Below are 20762 nucleotides of genomic sequence, written 5' to 3' on the forward strand. Positions count from 1 at the left end.
ACTCTGTTGATTTTGTTCCATTAAGTATTGGTCGTTTTGTAGTTTTGGTCACATTAAGTTGGTCTTCTCAGTAATTAATGTTCAGTGCATTTTTTTAATCCCGAAAATGACATTAGAGCCAATGGTTTTGGTATTTTGAAAATTAAAAAGGTGTGTGTCATGTTTCAGCTTATTATATAATCAATGGTGATATATGTAAAGACTGACTTGTAAAAAAAATGGCAATATTTACGATTATTTTGGTGAAATTGAAACATTTGGGACTGAATTGGAGAACAAACAAAATACATGGGCATTTTCGATGGAATTTTGAGAGTGTTTTCCGTTTATTTTAATGTAAATATTATCAATTTGGAAAAAAAACTAATTATGAGTGTTCATTCCAGCTAAATGTTTGGGATTGAATCGGGAAATAAATAATACATTCGGGATTGAATTGGAGACTTTTCATGTTGTTTCTAGTTAAATGTTTTAGAATCAATCACACACTTGATTCATGCAGTGCCTGGTTGGGTGCATATTGCGGTACATTTGAAATACATTATATGGGGAAATTGCATATACTACCCCCGTGATATCCCGAGTTGGCATAAATCCCCTCGTGAAAAATTTATCATCTAAAAACTCCCTGTGTTTTTTAATGTTCAGCTCACGCATGCCAACCATGCTTTTAGTCAAACAAAATTTTTTATTGTCCAAAATGTCCCTCCTTAAATAATAAGCTCAATTATTTCATTTTCATTTTTGCTGGGTTGGAATCCGATGAAGCTTTTGCCCTAACCTTCTCGAAACGAAGCGTTGGAGCTGGGAGATGATATTGTCAACGAAGTGCTCTTTATGACCTGTGCTGGGTGATTTTTCATCGATTATCTCAGTAAGTTATTGTTTTTCTAATAAAATTTGTGCTTAAATTTAACTTTTTTCCCTCCTTTGAAATGGGAATTCTCTTTGCGACTTGTGTATGGTAGATCTCCATTGTAAGTTAATGTTTTTTCTTTACAGTATAGAGACATCATGGAATCGACAGTTAGGATTGAGTTGTGGCATGGTGGGAAATTTGATGAGCAGCACAACAACTTATACAGAGATGGTAAGAAATTTGTGATTCCAGATGTTGATCTTGATAGGTTTTGCCTCGATGACTTGTTTGATATGTTAAAAGCGGCTGGAGGACAACAAATGAATGTGGATTTTTTCTTCCAATTGCCGAAAAATGCATTTACCACTGAAATGGTGAAGATTGTTGGTGATGCAGAGATCCGTACGATGTGTAATTTCTTTAGGAATCATAGTGTTATAACATTGTGGTCACAAGAGAATAATTTCACCCCACTGAAAGATGCAATTATTGGTGTTGGATGTAATCCAAGTGATGATACAAAGGCTGGACCACTAGTAATGAATGCAACTGATGATAATGAAGGGGGGACAAGTGAGTCATTTGGGAGTGACCTGATAGATGATAACGACATTGGACTTGATGATGTTTCAATTGGAGATGATGAAGACTCATTAGATGGTAGCTTTCATGAATCTGATGAGGATGTTGATTCAGACTCTTCTACAGAGAATGATGCAGAAGATGATAAAAGAAGAAGCCAATCGAAGCCACATAATGAAAAGGCCACAGAGTGTTGGTATAGCGACATTGAGTTAGAGGATGAACTTATTAGTTTTGTAAGTTCTGATGATGATGATTCTTGTTCAAAACATCATGTCTTCTCTGAGAGAATGAACATGAAAAGGTTTGAACTGGTAGTGGGTATGAAATTCAAAGATGTGCATGAATTTAGAAGTGTTCTTGTTGATTGGACTGTGAGATCTGGAGCGGAGCTAGTATTTAAAAAGAATGAGAAAAGAAGGGTTACTGCAGTGTGCAAGGCTGGATGTGAATGGAGATTGCATGCCAGTTTGGTAATGGGAGGGCCAACATTTCAGATAAAAACTCTTACTGGAAAACATACATGTGTTAGGGCCAGTAACAACAAGTTGGCAACGTATAAATATTTGTCTAAAAGGATTGAAATGATTGTGTGCGAGAATCCTACAATTCCAGTGGACAAGCTTAAAAGACTTATCAGAAGAAAATGTAATGTAGATGTGAGCAAATATAAAGCATACAGGGCCAAGAAAGCTGCTCTAGAAAAACTTAAAGGAAAGTTTAAAGATCAATATCTTAAACTTTGGGATTACTGTGAGACTGTTAGGAAATATAACCCAGGTAGCAAGATTTTAGTGAAAAGGGATCACTCATTTTCTGTGCCTACATTTCAAAGAATGTATTTTAGTCTTCAAGCTTTGAAGTCTGGGTTTTTAGCTGGTTGTCGACCTGTTATAGGTCTTGATGGATGTTTCTTGAAAACAAATTACGGTGGACAACTTCTAGTAGCTATTGGCAGAGATGGAAATGAAAATGTTTTCCCAATATCAATGGCAGTGGTGCAAGTGGAGAATTTTGATAATTGGAGATGGTTCATTAGTGAGTTGTTGGAAGACATCGGATTCGAGAGATGGACATTCATCAGTGACAGACAAAAGGGGCTGTTAGAGGCGCTTAATGAGCTTGCACCAGAGTGTGAACATAGATTTTGTGTACGCCATTTGTACCAAAATTTTGCAAGAAAGCATCCTGGTTTAGAATTGAAAGGAATGTTGTGGGCAGCCGCAAGTACAACAAACAAGAATGAGTTTGCTATGTGGATGAAAAGAATAGAAGCAGCTGATAGAAAGACTTCTCCAGATCATGAGACTGCAGCTGAATGGTTGAACAAAATCCCACCTGCTCATTGGGCCAGGTCTCATTTCCTTATTTCTTCATTTTCCGATGTTATTGTTAATAACATGGTTGAATCTTTTAATAGCTATATTTTGGAGGCAAGAGATATGCCCATAATCTCTATGTTTGAATGGATTAGAACCAAATTAATGACAAGAATTCAGGTGAAGAGAGAGGGAATAGAGAAGTACGGGGGTGAGATTTGTCCTAACATTGTTAAAACATTGAATGAAAACGAACAAAAGAGCAGAAATTGTGTTGTTTTCTTTTGTGGAATGATGGAGTACCAGATTCAGACTCCAAATTGACAAAATGTTGTTGATTTAGCAAAAAAAGAATGTAGCTGTGGGAGGTTTCAACTGTGTGGATATCCTTGTGCACATGCTTGTGCAGCAATAAGAGAACATCGGATGCAGGTTTCTGAATTTGTTCACCAATATTACAAGAAAGAAGCCTACTTAAGGACATATTCTTACATGATTCATGCAGTACCAGGTGAAGATGATTATTGTAAGACAGAATATGAGCCTCTAGGGCCACCCGAGGTGAAGAAAAGAGCTGGAAGGCCTAAGAAAAAAAGGAAAATGGGAATAGACGAGGTACAAAAAACTTCTACAAGACAAGGTTTGACCCACACTTGCTCTAATTGCTTGGAAACAGGCCATAATAAATCTAGTTGCACAAATCCTACGCATTATAGGTCTAGGTGTTATCAGGTATGAGATTGAGATTGTGTTTGTTGATGCTTGAGTAACGAATAAATGACTGACTTTGTCTTCATTTTTCAGGGCTCATCAAGAATTCAAAGCAGGGGAAAAAAGACAAATGCATCCAAGAGTCTCAGAACAATTTCTAATCAGGTATTAATATTGTGCATTATTTACAAAACTCATAGAACTTTCATTTTCCAAAATATTTTCAGGGCACAACTCCTAGTGAGAGTCAAAGAGCAGCAACTTCACCTCCAGTATCACAACATCAATCACTGTATTCAAGCCCATTTCATTCATGGTATACTTTAGTCTCACAACGACATCCATCATCCTCACAGCAAAAACAATCCTCTAGTGCAACAAAACCACCGAAGGCAAGTTCTTCAAGTGCTCATGCTCGTGCTAGTGCTAGTGCAAAGGCACGTGAAAATTTAAGTGCAACCACAAGTGCAAGAACAATTGAAAATGCAACAGCAAGTGCAACAGCAAGTGCAATGGGAAGTGAGAATGTGAGTGCAGTGGCAAATGCATCATGTGGAGGGAAAACTTTGATGTAAAACATTGATATGCTAACAAAGTTCATTGTGTCGTTTTGTTACTTTTGGAACCAGTGTACCTTTGATTGTAAGGAAAACTTTGATGTCAAAACTTGCAAAGTTGACATTTGCAACCTATTTATGTCAATGGTATTTATTTGCATTTCATGTTGCATTTATGCTTTAAAATACTAAAAAAAGATGCAAAATACTAAAATAACAAAGATATAAATCGAAATACTTAATATTTCAGATTACATTAGAGTTGATTGAACAAAGTTTTCATAATCAACAATACATAGTTACTGCAGATTGCATTTACCCCAAATTACAAGCAAAGCACAATAACCCCAAATTACATCAACCTAACACAAGAACCTTACTACTAAATAACTAGCATCCATTACACAAACTCATCAAAGCTTGCATCTGCATTAAGTGTTGGATCGGATTTTTAAAATCTTAAATTGAAGTATCACTTCTTCATTGCCGTTGTCGGGTGAGCTCTCGGTTGCTGGCCTTGGCGTTGAGGTCGATGCATTCCCAGCGTCCATCTCAGACTTCACTTCGGAGGAACCTCCAACATCAACACCTCTTACAATTTCAGGCAAACACCAGCGGAAATAACCACATTTTTTAAAATAACAACAATAATACAGACGTCCCTTCGATGGTTTGGTTTCGGTTTGAACAACTCTAATCTCTGCCCTAACATTGCACTTGCACAGTGGAGTTTGGGGATATTTTACATCAACATTTGGATTCATAATTTTGGATCAATCTAGGGTTTTTAAAATGGGAAATGCAGAAGTCGCGAAATGAAGAAGAAGAAGAGGTCTTCTATTTCTATACTGAACGAGGGCATTTTAGACAAAAAAACTCATACAACAAGGACAATTCGCAACTTTATGCGCGTGTTGTATAAACCATACTGGCGAGGGGGCATAAGCTGGACATTAAAAAACACAGGGAGTTTTTAGATGATAAATTTTTCACGAGGGGATTTATGCCAACTCGGGATATCACGGGGGTAGTATATGCAATTTCCCCTACATTATATATGCATTTTCAAACATACAAAAGAAATATATTCTATATGTCCTTTCAAATATATTTATGTGTCTATATGTTAAAACACTTACGTTTTGATGAGTTAACAAAACTGTTGATCTAATCATTAATTAGAGAGCTTAACTGAACTGAATTAAAAAAGAAACCGATCATTCATTCGTATATATGTTTTCAAAGCAAAATTGTTAATCAGAGCTCTATTGTTGCCTAAGTGAAATTGATATTGAATAATTCGATGGCAAAAGGTAATTGATAGAAGTCAAAGTGATAAAAGGTCGCTGACAAGAGCTGAATTGACCACAAAGCAACTAATAGAACAGTATATCTCGGTAGATCAGTCTAAACAATCGACATTTCTTGAACATCTGCTGAGCATTCCTGAAGAGAAGAACCCAGCTGATGATTGGATAATATCTCGCGTAACAACTTTTTAAGTCCGTTGAATGTCAGAATTCATGAGCACTACCCAAATGGTACTACTTTTCAGAAAAGACGATAAAATGACACAACGATGTTTCATAACGACAATATTTTTTTCTTTGAACACTAAAACTCAAGAAGACCTCCTTCACTAAGATTGTCATGTTCTCCAAAGAGGATTTTGGTGATTGAAAATTAGAAAGCAGGCTCATTTAACTGCACATGCTGATAATGTGTGGTATGTCATCACATATTGACCAACGAAAATCATAAAGGCCAATACAGCTATTGCAATTTCAGATGGTGCACCTCAAATGATTGAAAAGCCACGAAATGATAAGGCTGGTGAAGACAAGAAGAAAACCAACTTAGATAACGTGACTCAGAAAATTCTATAAAAGACATTAGACAAAAATATTTTCAGTAAAATCAAGATGTATTATACTGTTAAAGACATCTGAGAGAAACTGACTCAGTTGTGCTAGGGCAATGACCAAACGAAAGACAACAAATTGTCTGTTGCTTTATAGAAGTTTGATGGTATCAAGATGAATGCGGGGGAGTCTATGTCAGACTTTGATGTACGAGTGAGCAGCATTATAATCGAGTTGGCTGCTCTGGGAAAAAATTATGGAAATCGTGAGATAGCTCTGAAGGTGATGAAGGCATTCCCAGGAGAATGAGATGTCAAAACAATGGGCATGCGTGAATCAAAAGACCTTAACAATATTAAAATGCACGATTTTTTTGCAGACCTTAAGGCATATAAATTTGAACTTGATTCAACAATCGATAGTGAATAGCATCCAAACTGATGAAGGCTTTGGCTGATACATCAATTATCTGTCTGTCTCGAAAGAGAAGACAATCAAGCTTTTAAGCAATGATGCGATGTCATTATTTGTGAAACAATTTGGCAAGTTTTTAAGGAAGAACCAAGGCAGTTTCCAAATACCAAGCAGACACAATAATTACCAAAAGGAGTCGACTGATGAAGACAATGCATGTTTCAACTGTGAGAAAGAAGACTGATCTCATGACAAGAAAACGAAGAAGAAGAAGTTCAAGGATGACAAGTCATTCAAGAAGAGAAGAGACCAGAAGGTACTGGAGGCTGAGGACAGTAAGACCAAGTGGACAGATTCCGATTCTGACCCTCCACTATTGAAAGTGATAAAGATTAGGTGCAGTGCCTCATGGCGGATGTCGAGCTGGATTCCACTAGTGAATATATATTTGATTTTAGCTCAATTGTTTTTACATGAAATGGTCTCATTACTGTACTTCACGATATAGTAAATGAGTATAAGAGACTTTCCCAATCATTCAAAGAAGTTAAAGCAAAACGAACAAAACTAACTGATAGGGATACAGAGCCTAACTAGGAACAGTCAAGTGAAGTGTTCTATCTTAAGGCAGAGATTGAAAAGCTCAAGACTGAGAATGAGCAAGTACAGGTTGAGCATCGGCAATTAATTTCTAGATTCAAAAAAGACGACCGTTACAGGAGATGTCAATATATACATTAGTTAGGATTACTTGAGAACTCTCTCTCTCTCTCCTCCGAACTTCAACTTTTCTATCAGTCTAAGCAAATTTCTTCGAGTTAAAAGAAATTTTTTAGAACCCAACTGATCATATCAAGCACAAGCTTATACTTGGTGATTTTATCATTAAGGATCAATTTATGCTTAGAATTTCATGAAAAATAATTGTAATTAAAAGTAAGAAGTCTTACTGTTCATATTGTTTAAGTTTATAAAATACTAAGAGTTTTAGTCATGTTGTATGGTAAATCCTATTGTAGTAGACAGTTGCAAAGTGTTGTAATTGTCAAAGTTTTTTAATGAAATCATTCTGCATAGAAGAAAAGATGACGTGTGAGTAATTCAAGTCTCCAAATATCTAGAAATAAACATGTGTTATTTACATTTCAATTAGCCTATTTTTTGCTCAATATTTGATAGCCCAACTGCTTTTACCATAAACCATTTTGTTGTGCTCATCCCTTATCAATTAACATTTTTCCGCGCAATAACCAACTATTGGCTTATTGATACTTTACCGACGAGAATTACATTTCAATATTGTTAACCCAACCGAAATATTTCCAGAATTTATTGAGATTATTTATTCAACACCTCTAAATCAATCTCCACCATATGTGTATTAATTATAACTTAATTTATTTTCACAAATGAGAGCTCATGAAAATATTGAAATAATTTTGAGAGACAATAATAAATTTTGCAATATAAATTTTATAAAAAAAAACTATATTATTAAATTATACAATACACGTGAGTCACTATTAATACTAATTTTATTAATTTTGTAATATAGTTTTTACCGGGAAAAGGACTTGATCTTTTCAATCAAAAAATCAATATCACTAAAGGAAGAGCAAGTGGCGGAGCCAGAAATATGGCTCCGTCCGGACTGAAATTTTAAACTCTAAAATCTTATAATATTTTAAATTGATCTATTCGGGCTAATATCAAATTATTTCAAAATTATACAAAATTTACATATATATTTTTTTAAAAAAAAATTGGACAACCCGGATTAAAGCCCGGGAAACGAAGCTTATAGCTCCGCCCCCCGAAGAGCCCCCTTCCTCCACCGCCCTCCTTGCCTCCACCGCCAGACCCTTCGCCCGCCGCCTCATTTCTACCACATCACTGCCGTCATCGCCGATCAACCTACGGACCGCCGCCTCCACCTTCTCCCTCCCCACCACCACCTTCCTCTCCATATTCCACGAAGCCCACTCCTCGCTCCCCACCCTCTACCCAATCTTCAACACCTCAGCCACCAGCTTCTCATTATAAAACTGCTCCGCCGAAAGAGGCCACGTGATCATCGGCACGCCAGCGCAAACGCCCTCGAGCGTCGAATTCCATCCGCAATGGGTCATGAATCCTCCAACTGATTCATGTTCCAAGATCAACAACTGTGGGGCCCATCCCTTGATGATCAATCCCCGTTTAGAACTCGAGATTCTCTCTTCAAATCCATCTGGAAAGCGTTTTTTAGCCTCTCCATTCTCTTCGATTCCAAGAATTTTTCCGACTACCCATATAAAACTTTTCCCCGATGCTTCAAGTCCTGAAGCAAGTTCGTATATCTGCACACTGCTCATTCGAGCTAAACTGCCGAAACTTACGTAGAGAACCGAATTGGGTTTATGTGAATCAAGCCAATTCAAGCAGCTATACTTATCAATGGCGGATGGCTGCCCTCTTTCCGCCTTGTCCTCTTGATTCCTGTTGTATAAAGAAACAGGCCCCACCATCCAAGTTTTTTTCCCGGTTACATTTCTGTAATAATCCACATATGCTGGCTCCAGGGAGTAGAAGCTATTGATCACCTGTCCGAAACTGTTCTGCTCAGATTTCTTGGACTTTCCAGGGAATTCGATTCCATTTCTGAGGAAAATCGGCAGCTGGGATCTACACAGTTTTATCTTATCCGGAAGTCCCGGCAACAAAAAAGGCTCCGAATCAGATTCCACTTTGTTATGCGGCAAATGGGTTTCAAGAACGTGGTCACAGCATCTGGAAAAGCAGCAGTTTCCATTGAATATAATTCTTGGAACTCCAGTAGCGTCGATGACATCAGCAGCCCAGCGGTGGAAGGTGTCGACGATAATGCAGTCGGTGCGGCGGCTGAGGAGGAGGTTGTGGAGTGGTTCTTGAAGGCATGAGGTATCAGTAAACGGCGGCGCAGACATATCGGTGGTCTTGAGGACGGCGGAATCAGGCGGCAGTTGGAGGGTGTGGAGGTGGATTTGGAGGCCGGATTCTTGGTCTCTTTGGATGGAATTCTGGAACACGGCAGCATCGTTTGGGATGGTGAGGATAACGGAGTTAGCGCCGTGCGAGGCGAAGAGCCTGGAGAGATCAATCATCGGGATAAAATGGCCGCCGCCGACGAATGGAAAGAAGAAGATGTGGACCCGCTGCCGACAGGATTGGGAAGCCATGAAAGATGAGTGATCGAGGCAACACAAGGGTTCAATTTTCCTCGTATTATTTATTGTTCACGATGCTGCATAATTAGTGGGCCCCATTTGAGGATATTTTATATTTTATTTTCATTTTTTCCTCATATAACTCCTACGTATTCCGTTAATCACTTTTAATTTATTTATTTATAATATAATCACTTGGAAATCTCCATTTTAAGAAAAAAAAATATAACACAAGCAATTATTTGAAAATTAAAAATATTATACATATGAACAAGCGCATAATACCTACTTGCTATTTTGCATTTGCACACGTACCCACACTACATTTTTTTAATAATTATCGAAAGATTAAAGTGAAATTTAACAAATTATCGAAGAACAAAATTACTATTTGAATTGTTGTAATTAAAAACAAATAAAAACAAAAAAATAATATTGATATCACATAAGAACAAAATTAAATTGAAAGAGCCAAAAACATACCAAAACACCATTTTTGTTTTTATTATAAAAATTCTTAATAATAGTAATAGATATCTCGTGTGTGTCACAATGCTAGTCATCAATAAAATCTAAATTATAATGATCATACTTCCACAAAGTCCAATAAATGTGTTCATTTTAACGTAATCGAATTCCTCGAGAACAACTTCATAATGTAAACAAAGTCTACAACCAATCTCCAGTCTCAAACAGGATACTAGATTCTAACTAAGGAATTTCTTTGCAGACGCCACACAAGAATCTTGAAGCATCTTCAAAAGCTTGCTCATCCCTTCGCATATCGCGATTGCTAAGGACCGTAAATATAGCTAGTAATCCCTCAAACCCTCCCACAACATGGGGATATAGCAAACCCAATCCAATAATGGAAAATCGCGCTGATATTTCACATACCGATGATACAGATATGGAGGGGAGTCGTCACATTTTCTCGTTAGCCTGCTTAATCTGAAGGGCAGCTTGAACAACATTGCCCCGAGTAATAATTCCAATCTATCATATAGAAAATTGAATGTTACGTTCTCAAAAAAAAAAAAATTGTAAGAGTTCTGTTTTGCTAATATATGTAAAATGAGAGGTAGAATAGGATGGATAACATTACCAACTTCCCTTCACCATCAACAACTGGTAGCCGGCGGTACTTCGTTCTGAGCAATAACCTAGCAAGTGCAAGAAATTGCTCAAATTACGATTTAACGTACGAGCAAATAAATATACCCACACTTTCTCCAAGCCTCTCTACTCTTAAAAATACAATGACAAGGAAAAATAAGAGAAGCTGACCAATGATTGAATATTAATAATAAAGGTAGTTTTTCTACAGACAAACGTGCTGGATTCAAGTCACATTAGACGCAAGATCGTAACGCGAAATATTAGAGTTACTTATTTTAATGCAAGGCTCCATTCTGTGAAGTATCAGAAAGGAATTGTGGGGTATATTACCAATTCAAGATCTTTTTTATTCACCACCCTAATTCAACTACTCTTCTTCTTTTTTCTTATTGTCTCCAACCATCGTTTTTAAGTAAAAAATAATAAATGACGATAATCTTTCCCTTTCATCATATTATGTACCGATCCAGGTCAAATCTGAAGGTCTTCTAATATACCAAGTACTTTTTCATCATAACTGCTAGGCATCAGACAGTATGCCCAAAAAATGCCTCTTTCCCACAAATACATAGAAACTAGGGGTGTTCATCGGTCGGTTCGGTTCGGTTTTCGGTTTTTTATTTCGGTTTTTTCGGTTTTCGGTTTTAGAAATATATAATCCGATATCCGAACCATTTTTCTTCGGTTCGGTTCGGTTCGGTTTTCTACCAAAACGGTTCGGTTATTTCGGTCGGTTAATTCGGTTTTAGAATAATTATTTAAATTAATAATATAAATATATTGTAAAATATAATATGTTAACTTTCTACATGTTTTCTTAGTAAAATATTTAAATATAAGGTTTAAATTAATTAAACAAACAACAATCAACTAAAAATTGTTCAAAATTGTTCTTCATTCACTAAATATTATATCAAAATATATAATATAAATAAAAATATAAAAAAATTATTAATTTAATGATATTTCGATTTTTTCGGTTTGTTCGGTTTTGTCATATATAATCCAAAACCGAACCAAATAAACTTCGGTTTTAACATTTATTTCCGAATTACAAAATTCGGTTTTCGGTTCGGTGTTCGGTTTCTTTGGTTTGGATTTTCAGTTTTTTCGGTTTTATCCGAAATTTGAACACCCCTAATAGAAACTACTACAGGCCCTAAAACCAATTACCCACAGTTTAAATAGGACAACCGCATGGACAACACAACCTTCAAGTCATACAAAAAACGTTAATTAGAGGTCCAATCAGACTGGAATTTCTTTGTCCGCTGGAAAAATTATTTCTCCGAAGTGACATTATTGCACCTTTAACACATATGAGATCCCTCCAGTTTTATGATTTTCTCTATTAATCCATGCCAAAGTTCAGTACCTCAGAAGTCACAAGGTTCACCTTTAAATTCGATGGATCTTGTGAGACAACTTTGAATGGACATTACAGAAAAAAAGGCTTTATCTCCAAATTTCATATCTATATCAATGGAAGTATTGTACTGTCATTCTTAAAATGGATGATAGACACTCGCAAATAGTGATTCGTAATACAGTTTTTGTCCGACGTGAATGACCCAGAACGATGCTCAGTAATAATTATTGAAGCATTAAAAAAGAGATGCAAGAACAAGGGCAAATACCTCGCAGCATCCTCAAGATTGGTGTTTTCACGCACAGAAAGAGGGGTGGGAGTCATAACGTCCCCAACAACCTTCCCACTAGTTTTACCTAGTAGCCTCTGAATTTCATTGAATGTCTGCCATGATATGAAGTATTAGAAACTGATGAGAATATCCCAATCAATCAGCTCAAAGATGCTCACGAAACAGTATTAATTGGAGCAGCTTAAGTTCATTCTCACAGCATATCTATTTCAATACAATGAAAATACATAAGAAACAAGTTCAAAGAACATCAAATGGTCCGAGAGTTGTAAAGCATGCGGCATGCATCATCACATGAAATGTTGAAATTAAAACACATGAAGAACCGACAAGTTCATGGACTGCAGTCTTGCGCTCTAATGACAGGAGAATTCTCATCTAATCGGCCGTGAATAACATTTGACCAATTAAATATGATTAACTTGAATATTCTGCTAATTCTTTAGTCCTGTAGAGTCTAAAAGTAATTTTTTATTGGCGTATCATGTATACTACCAAGTAAAAACCACTTTTCACATATTACAAAATTCATAAAAATGATTCCTTAAAAAAATATCATAAAAATGAAAATTAGGCAGAGATTGTGCTAAATACTTGTAGCATCTTGAGTATAAAGCTCATATTACGTGGGTATCTACAAGACCAGAATGTGGTGCTTGAATATTATATAAAGTAGAGATCTCAAACAAAGAAATACGAGTTTCCCGTACTTTCCAGGTACTGTCGACATCTGGAAACATATTTGTCTCTTGTTGACCGCCACCTACTTGCAGAAGAGAATGTGACATGATTAGATATCATTACTTATGTAAGGTACCGAACTTGTGAAAGACATATCCACTTTTCTACTCAATAGAAGAAAAGAGTATAGAGGTAATCTTTATAAGATCTATAGCATAATAAAAAGCTATTGCACGATGCAGAAGGTATAGTATCCCTTGTGAAACAACTCAAAACCTACAGATTTAAAAAAACGGTGTTGAGCCAGCATTTGGTCATATGTACCGTGTTCTTTCTTTTATGTAATTTGGAACAAATTTTGGGGCAGGGAGATGTGAACCTGTTGCACTATAGAGTAATTCCTTCATGCTACCACATCACCCCCTGTTTTCTAATATATAACTTGGTCATTGAGATTAACTCTCCATCTAATCAAGCACACACCTTAGAATTCTAGGAAAATTAGCTAAAACTCATATTCAATGGTACCTGAAATGGAGTCAAGTGCCAACAAATCATAGTCAGAAACCACACCAACCTGCATCAAACACCTTAGAATTGGTTAACTTGAGTAATAAGAAAATCCTTATTTAAAACTAAATGAAACAAACCCTCAAAGAAGTGCAAAAGAATTGACGAACTCCGGGAAAAAATCTTTCATTATTAAAACTCGCAAATTGAAACTTCGACGAAAACCTTGAACCATGACATCTAATGTAAACGCCACCCAATCAAGCATTTACAAAGCAAAAGATGTTCGTTCCTTGTAGCTCACAAGTCACAATATCTAATGCACATGGATGGTGGAAATGTTGCGTGCAAAAAATTATGCGCATATATGAAAAACATGGTATTACCAACTTCCAATTGTCATCAATCACAGGAAATCCAGTAATTCTTTTCTCAACAAGAGTCTCTAGTGCTGTACATCCAAGAAAAAACATTATAATCAAAGAAGAAAAAAATAACATTCTTAAACCAAATAGAGGGTCAGCAATACCTTCAGAGACAGTAGTTGAAGGTCTTACCACATACAAATGCTCTTTAGTTGTCATAAAATCACCAACAGTGTAAATTCCTTCTCGTGTCTGTCAGATGACAAAGATGAGCACCAGGCAGGATTTAAACTAAAAAAGAAATCATTTACATGACGATAACGCTTCACCAAACAACTTTTCAAGGGTATAACTACAGGGTTTCATCAATTGGTCCTCTTTATTATGAACTAAATTTGGGTTCAAAAGTTGCGAAAAAATTACACCATTTGGCAGCATATGGAAGCAGAGAGTAGAGACTGCGTGCTATTTTTAGAAGATTGTGCTCTCTATATCGAGACAACGTTTCTTACTCAGATGGCCATATTCTCAAGCATAACAATCGTTCTAATGAGTTTCACCCACTCCAAACAAGAACATAATTCACTTTCTCTGCCTAGATTTCAAAACCCGATCCCAATAATTTCCCTTCACAACACCTCACATCGGGGGAAATATTGAAACCTAGTACCCCTTCTCTGATTAAGAGATCCAAAAGCACACAACTTTGTCCGATGACCGATCCACGTTTATAGGCTTCCATTCAGCTGACCATAGTCATAAATTGAAAGCAACATGCCAAAAACAGCACACAGGAATTTCAAACCAACCTAAAAGTGTTTAACCAGAAACAAAACAGATTCTTTCCCGAACAACTTACGGGGACGGAATTAGCGGTACCGGCGGCGTTCTGAAGATTCTGGGACCGTCGAAATCGAGAATCACGATGCCACTGGCGCCATCGGACGCAGATAGATGAATCAACAGCAACGGCGGGCTTGGGGAGGCCGGAATTGGTATAGTACATGAGGGTGCAGGGTGAAGAGTGGCAATGGACGGTGGAGATTGCTCCCGGAAGAAGAGCAGTAATGGAGTCCATTATTAGGAAACGTCGATTGGTAAGAAAAAAGAAGGGGAGAAATAAGAATAATATCCTCGTTGAGTCGGCCAAGGGCGTGTTTGATGTGCAAAAGTATAACTCCCTTTCTTGAAAGGGTCGTTTCCTGTTCACTTTACCACACGTGACTTTGCTCCAACGTAACTCCAGCGTTTCTTTTAATTTTGGTCATGAATTTAGATGTGTTATTTTTACGAGAAATTAGCTTTCAGTCTTCAGTATTAGATTTTTTTTGTGTTCAGTCTCTGTGTACTTTTTTAGTACCACATTTCCACATGAAATGTATCACATTTTGTATGACATAGTACCACAATTTTCTGGGTAGGGAGTGAACCCAAAGAAATATTTTGATTGGGGATTTTTCACCAACTTCCTATTTTTTTTATATATTTATTTTTATTTAATTTTTTATCGTTTAAATAAATATAATTTTTTATATAATATTATGTTTCTAAATTTTTTTAAAAGTGTTCTGTGAATTTTGATATATTGATTGTTTGTAATTTTTATTAATATATATCTTAATTGCAACTTCAATATAAATATTTTGTAAGATACCATAAAAACGTTCGAAAATTTTAAAGAAATTTATTAAANAATAACACCATACATGATTTGTTTCGTAGGATAAAATTTTTATGCTCAGTTTTTGAGATCAGGGTGGAATTATTATTTGAGAAATTGAGTATACCTAAGATTAAGGAGTTAAAAGCGTTTAAAATGGGTTTTTATAATATAATATACATAAAATAAATATTTATAAATCAATCAAAGAAAGATAAAGTTTTTTTGTTTCACGTGAAATATGGTAAAAGTACGAAGGTGAAATTTTGTTTTGATTTTTTTTTTTAATGATATGAAAATCCGTTAGTCATTATTTTTAGGTGTTAACCAAGTAAATCGTACTGAATAAATCATATGTGACATGTTTATCAGATAAAATATTGATATAGAAAATCGAATTACTTTTGACTATTGATCAAACGCACGACTTGTGTACCAATTCGAATACACTTGGACAAGTTAGATTCTTTCTTGTTATTATATTGGGAGGTTGATTTTGCAAATTTAGCCATTTTGAACACGTATGCATTGTTTTTTGTTGAAAAATGAAATGTTGACAATGAAATGAAGGGAACAAGTGTATGCAAGAAATAATTGGAAGTTGAATAGTTGACATTTGACAAACCCGCCGTGAACAACTTCTCCTTTTTGCACAGATGAGGCCAATTGCTGTGGCTCCTACAACCGCCATTCACATGTGGGATTGATGAGTAATTCAAATATTATATTTTTAAAATATAATATTTAAAATTTATTAGGAATTCACAATTTCATTGGTTTATATAACAATTTTTATTTAAGAAAAATATAAAAAAAAAGAGAGTATAATATTGAAATAAAGAGTTACATTATTCAAACATGGATCATACAATGGACACATAGGCAATATCCTGGCTTTCAATTGAAAGCTACTAATTTATCTTTGATCTGGAGAAACCAATTTCAATTCTTGAAAGGCAGGTGGCAAAGAAGAATATAAGCAGTTGTTTAGTAGCTCACACACCAATTTCTTTGGTTATATTTAATATTAGAACATCGTTTGGTTCGAAAAATGATAGACGGATGATATACAATATATGGATATCCATAGTCCATATATATAAATAACATAAAGATTTATAACTATAATCTTCTGGCAAACTTGAGTAGAATGTTATATGAAAATTCATGCATAATCTTCTTTATCATCAAATAGTGTTTAGGAAAGTAATTAGTTAAAATGTAAAAATGATCAAAAGCAAGACCTTTTACCAAACATGTTATAGACACAAAAGTAAGCACGCCAATTATGGACTCCTCTGAATTCACACTGAATGAGACCGAAGCCGATGGGATGTAACACGAGTAGAGCGAAGCTTGTGCCGTCCATTCCAAAACAAAAAAGCAAAATTGGGGGAGAACATTCATGAGAGGAAGTTATTATGGGTAGTTGACAAAATAATATTGATCAAATATTTAAAAAAAAATGATCTTAATATGTGTATTTTGTCGGCAAAATTAATGAAGTGGTGGAGAGAAATCATTTATTGTTGGTTGTGAAAAAAATGAAAATGTCTATCAATTAATATGAAACTGTTGTGAAAAAGTAAAAATTTACGGTAAAAAAGTAAAAATCTCAAACTCTCAAAATTATCACACTACACACTTTATAATATTTTTCTCTCAACTCAATTGTGATTTTCTTCACAAATGAGATATCTATTTATAGAAAATTTTACAAATAATCCAAAAATAAAATACATCATTACCTACATCATCACACACTAATTTTCAATAATCAACACCTAATTTTACCTAATTTTCAACATTCAACATTCACATTTTCAACACAAATATTTAACACATTTTTAAATAATTTTTCAACACTCCCCCTTGTGATGATGATCATAATGATTGTATACATTACGTGTTTTTATACTGCCTCGTTAAAAACCTTACTAGGAAAAACCCATTGGGATAAAAACCATAGTAAGGGAAAAAGAGTGCAGTCACGTAAACTCCCCCTCATGTTGACACGAACAATTCTTCACAAATTTCGTAGATTGCGCANGTTTCACAGTAATGAGATAACTCTATAAATAGAACTCCTTCATCTTATTTTATATTATACCTTCATCGAGTTCTTTCTCTTATCTTATAACATTTGAGTTTTTAGTTCTATAATAATTGTGAGGTGTTTGTTCTCTTGTATTAAGATAGTATGTGTTCTCTTTGGAAACACGGTGAGTGGTTGACACCATAAAATATTATAGTAAAATTCTTTTCATTTTTCTCATGGTTTTTACCTTAATAATTTTTAGAGATTTTTCACGTAAATCTCGCTGTCCTGTTTTATACTTTATTTTCATATTATTATCTCAAGTTGTCGCACGTGAGACCAACAAGTGGTACCAGAGCCATGATTTAAAATTTCTTAAAATTACGACTATGCTATATAGTTGCAGCCTAAACTGATCTTCCACATCAGAATTTTTTTTTTGAATTTTTTTTATTAAGGCGTGATTATTTTGTCCAGATTACTAAATTGTTATAAGCATAATAACAGGCAGATACAATATAACAAAGTTCAATAGAAGCAATTTTATGTTGTGAAAAATAAAAATACAAGCAGTTTTAAGAAAGAAAAATTGTTTGACGGATATTGGAGATAGACCGACGGAAATGAAGGACGATGAAAATTGGAATGAGATGAATGACAATGTTGTTGTCAATTTACACTTGGCTATAGCAGACAAAGTATTGTCAAGTATCACTGAGATAAAGACTGCAAAAATTATCTGGGATACTCTGACAAAGATGTACGAGGTTAAGTCACTACACAACAATATTTTCCTAACGAGAAGACTTTATACTAATTCTCATCGATGACCGACCATATCAACACTCTAAATACTCTATTTGCCCAACTCACTTTTATGGGGAATAAAATAGAGGAAAATGAACGTGTAGAGCTTCTACTTCTAAGTCTACCGGATTCATATGATCAACTTATCATTAACTTAAGCAACAATATTCTTATGGGCTATCTAAAATTCGACGATGTCTTAACTACAGTTCTCGGAGAAGAAAGTCGGCGTAAGAATAAAGAAAATAGGTTGGTAACTTCGAAGAAACATGAGGCTTTACCGATGATAAAAGGAAGATTATGGACCGCGACTTCAGCGAGATCCAAAGACGAGGTAGATCGAAGTCGAGAAGAAAGAAGAAAAATATTTACTGTTTTGAATACGGCGGTAAATGACACTGCATCAAAAGACAATTCACGACAGCTTACACACATCAACATAATGGAGTGACAGAGCGGATGAACAAAACCTTGTTAGACAGAACAAGAGTTATGTTAAAGATTGCGGGTCTAAACAATCTATTTTGGGCGAGAGCAGTAAAAATCGTTTGTTATATTATCAATCATTCTCTTTCAGTGGCGATTGATCTGAAGACTCTGATAGATATGTGGACTTGGAAGTCAGCTTATTATTCTCATTTACATACATTTGGAAGTCATGTGTACGTTCTATACAATGATTCAGAAATATCAAAGTTTGATTCAAAATCCAGAAAGTATATCTTCTTGGGTTATGCTGATGGAGTAAAGGAGTTTGGTTTGTGGGATCCTACTGTTCAGAAGCTTGTCATCAGTAGAGATATTATATTCGATGAAGATAAAGTATAGGGAGACAAAGACACACTTAATTCAGGTTGAAAATAAGACAGACGAAAATAAAATTTCTTGTGAAGCAGTACCAGAGCACGAGGAACAAGAACATGTTGAGTCTGATTTTTTTCAATATGAGGCAATCAACGATAGAAGACCACGCGGTTGGCTTTCAAATTATGTCACTGAAAGCAATATTGCATATTGTTTATTATCATAAGATTGTGAGCCTTCGAGTTTTCATGAGACTACTCAAAGCTCGGATATATCCCTGTGGATGATATCAATGCAGGAAGAATTGGAAGCATCAAACAAGAATAAAACTTGGGATCTTGTTACACTACCACGAAGGAGAAAACCATTGATAACAGATAGGTCTATAAAATCAAGTGTGATAACAATAACCAAGTGGAGCGGTATCGTGTTAGATTGGTGGTAAAAGAGTATGCTCAGAAAAAAGGCATTGACTTAAATGAGATATTTTCTCATGTGGTTTAGCTTACAACAGTTAGAGTAGTGTTGGAATTGCATGTGGTGTTTGACATATATCTAAAACAGTTAGATGTGAAAACTACATTTCTTCATGGAGATCTTGAAGAAGAAATCTATATGCTCCAACCAGAAGGTTTTACAGAAAAAAGCAAAGAGAACTTGGTTTGCAGGTTGAACAAATCCATACACGGTCTCAAACAGACGCCGAGATGTTGACACAAGATATTTGAATCCTACATCATAAGCCTAGGATACAACAGATTGAGTGTAGACTTTTGTACGTATTTCAAGAGGTCTGGTGATGATTATATCATTTTGCCATTATATGTAGACGGCATGTTGGTAGTAAGCCCCAACAAAGATCTGGTCCAAGGATTGAAGGTACAGTTGGCTAGCGAATTTTATATGAAGGACTTGAGACCAATAAACAAAATTCTAGGGATGTAAGTTCAACAAAACAGAAGTAACAGAAAGATTTGTCTTTCCTAGAAAAATTATTTGAAAAAAGTCTAGCAATGCTTCAACATGCAAGTTAGTAAGTCAATCTCGACCCTTCTTCTTGTTAATTTCAAGTTATCCTCCGAAATGTGTCCTAGCAGTAAATCAGAGAGGATGGAGATATCTCGAGTACCATATGCATCAACGGTGAGAAGTTTGATGTTCACCATGATTTGTACAAAACCAGACATTGCTCACGCAGTGGGAGTAGTTAGTCGATATATGGTGATTCCTGAAACAGAGCATTGGATCATTGTTAAGAGGATCCTTAGATACATTAAGGGTGCCTTAAATGCTGCATTATGTTATGGAAGATAAGATTTTATACTCAGGGGTTATGTCGATTCAGATTATGAAGGTGATCTTGATTAGAGAAAATCTACTACTGGTTATGTGTTAGAACTTGCAGAGGGAGCAATAAGCTGTGTTTCAAAATTTCAAACAGTTGTGAGTTATCTAAGATGGAAACAGAATATATGGCAGCTACTCAAACTTGCAAGTAAGAAATATAGATTAAAAGGTTATTGGAAAAAATCGAGTACAAACAAGAATTTCCTTTGTTTTGTGATAGTCAGAATGTCTTGCACATCGCTAGGAATCCAGCCTTTCATTCCAAGACTAAGCACATTGGA

General features: G+C 35.4%; 4 protein-coding genes across 5 annotated transcripts; 2 read left to right on the forward strand and 2 right to left on the reverse strand.

Moving 5' to 3' along the window:
* The first annotated feature begins 548 nt into the window (after positions 1–548).
* Positions 549–1982, forward strand: LOC140987718 (uncharacterized). The gene is made up of 3 exons (XM_073456352.1): positions 549–874; positions 1003–1914; positions 1974–1982. The coding sequence occupies exons 2-3, from the start codon at positions 1015–1017 to the stop codon at positions 1980–1982; spliced, it is 909 nt and encodes a 302-aa protein (XP_073312453.1). The 5' UTR covers positions 549–874; positions 1003–1014.
* A 19-nt stretch (positions 1983–2001) lies between these two features.
* Positions 2002–3779, forward strand: LOC140988704 (uncharacterized). Of its 2 annotated transcripts, XM_073457755.1 has the most exons (3): positions 2002–3492; positions 3565–3636; positions 3699–3779. In XM_073457755.1, the coding sequence occupies exon 1, from the start codon at positions 2026–2028 to the stop codon at positions 3082–3084; it is 1059 nt and encodes a 352-aa protein (XP_073313856.1). In that variant the 5' UTR covers positions 2002–2025; the 3' UTR covers positions 3085–3492; positions 3565–3636; positions 3699–3779. The 2 variants fall into 2 exon arrangements, with proteins under 2 accessions (XP_073313856.1, XP_073313855.1); XM_073457754.1 differs by having other exon boundaries at positions 2002–3636.
* A 4042-nt stretch (positions 3780–7821) lies between these two features.
* On the reverse strand, positions 7822–9554 carry LOC140987193 (abscisate beta-glucosyltransferase-like). Its single transcript, XM_073455604.1, has one exon. It carries the CDS (start codon positions 9499–9501, stop codon positions 8305–8307), a length of 1197 nt encoding a protein of 398 aa, XP_073311705.1. The 5' UTR covers positions 9502–9554; the 3' UTR covers positions 7822–8304.
* A 501-nt stretch (positions 9555–10055) lies between these two features.
* Positions 10056–14966, reverse strand: LOC140988068 (CBS domain-containing protein CBSX2, chloroplastic-like). Its single transcript, XM_073456959.1, has 8 exons — positions 14685–14966; positions 13990–14077; positions 13847–13911; positions 13479–13527; positions 12980–13032; positions 12246–12361; positions 10595–10652; positions 10056–10485 (listed from the first exon to the last, which is right to left on the reverse strand). Exons 1-8 carry the CDS (start codon positions 14901–14903, stop codon positions 10414–10416), a joined length of 720 nt encoding a protein of 239 aa, XP_073313060.1. The 5' UTR covers positions 14904–14966; the 3' UTR covers positions 10056–10413.
* Positions 14967–20762: the final 5796 nt, after the last annotated feature.

Source organism: Primulina huaijiensis, chromosome 11 (genome assembly GCF_012295235.1).
Source record: "Primulina huaijiensis isolate GDHJ02 chromosome 11, ASM1229523v2, whole genome shotgun sequence".
Lineage (NCBI taxonomy): Eukaryota > Viridiplantae > Streptophyta > Magnoliopsida > Lamiales > Gesneriaceae > Primulina > Primulina huaijiensis.

Coding starts and splice junctions, on each gene's coding strand:
- LOC140987718 (XM_073456352.1), top strand. CDS start 1,015: ATGGAATCGACAGTTAGGATTGAGTTGTGGCATGGTGGGAAATTTGAT.
- LOC140988704 (XM_073457754.1), top strand. CDS start 2,026: ATGATTGTGTGCGAGAATCCTACAATTCCAGTGGACAAGCTTAAAAGA.
- LOC140987193 (XM_073455604.1), bottom strand. CDS start 9,501: ATGGCTTCCCAATCCTGTCGGCAGCGGGTCCACATCTTCTTCTTTCCA.
- LOC140988068 (XM_073456959.1), bottom strand. CDS start 14,903: ATGGACTCCATTACTGCTCTTCTTCCGGGAGCAATCTCCACCGTCCAT. Junction 13,528..13,846: donor TTGATGACAATTGGAAGTTG/GTAATACCATGT, acceptor TGTTTGATGCAG/GTTGGTGTGGTTTCTGACTA. Junction 10,486..10,594: donor TTGATGGTGAAGGGAAGTTG/GTAATGTTATCC, acceptor TCTATATGATAG/ATTGGAATTATTACTCGGGG.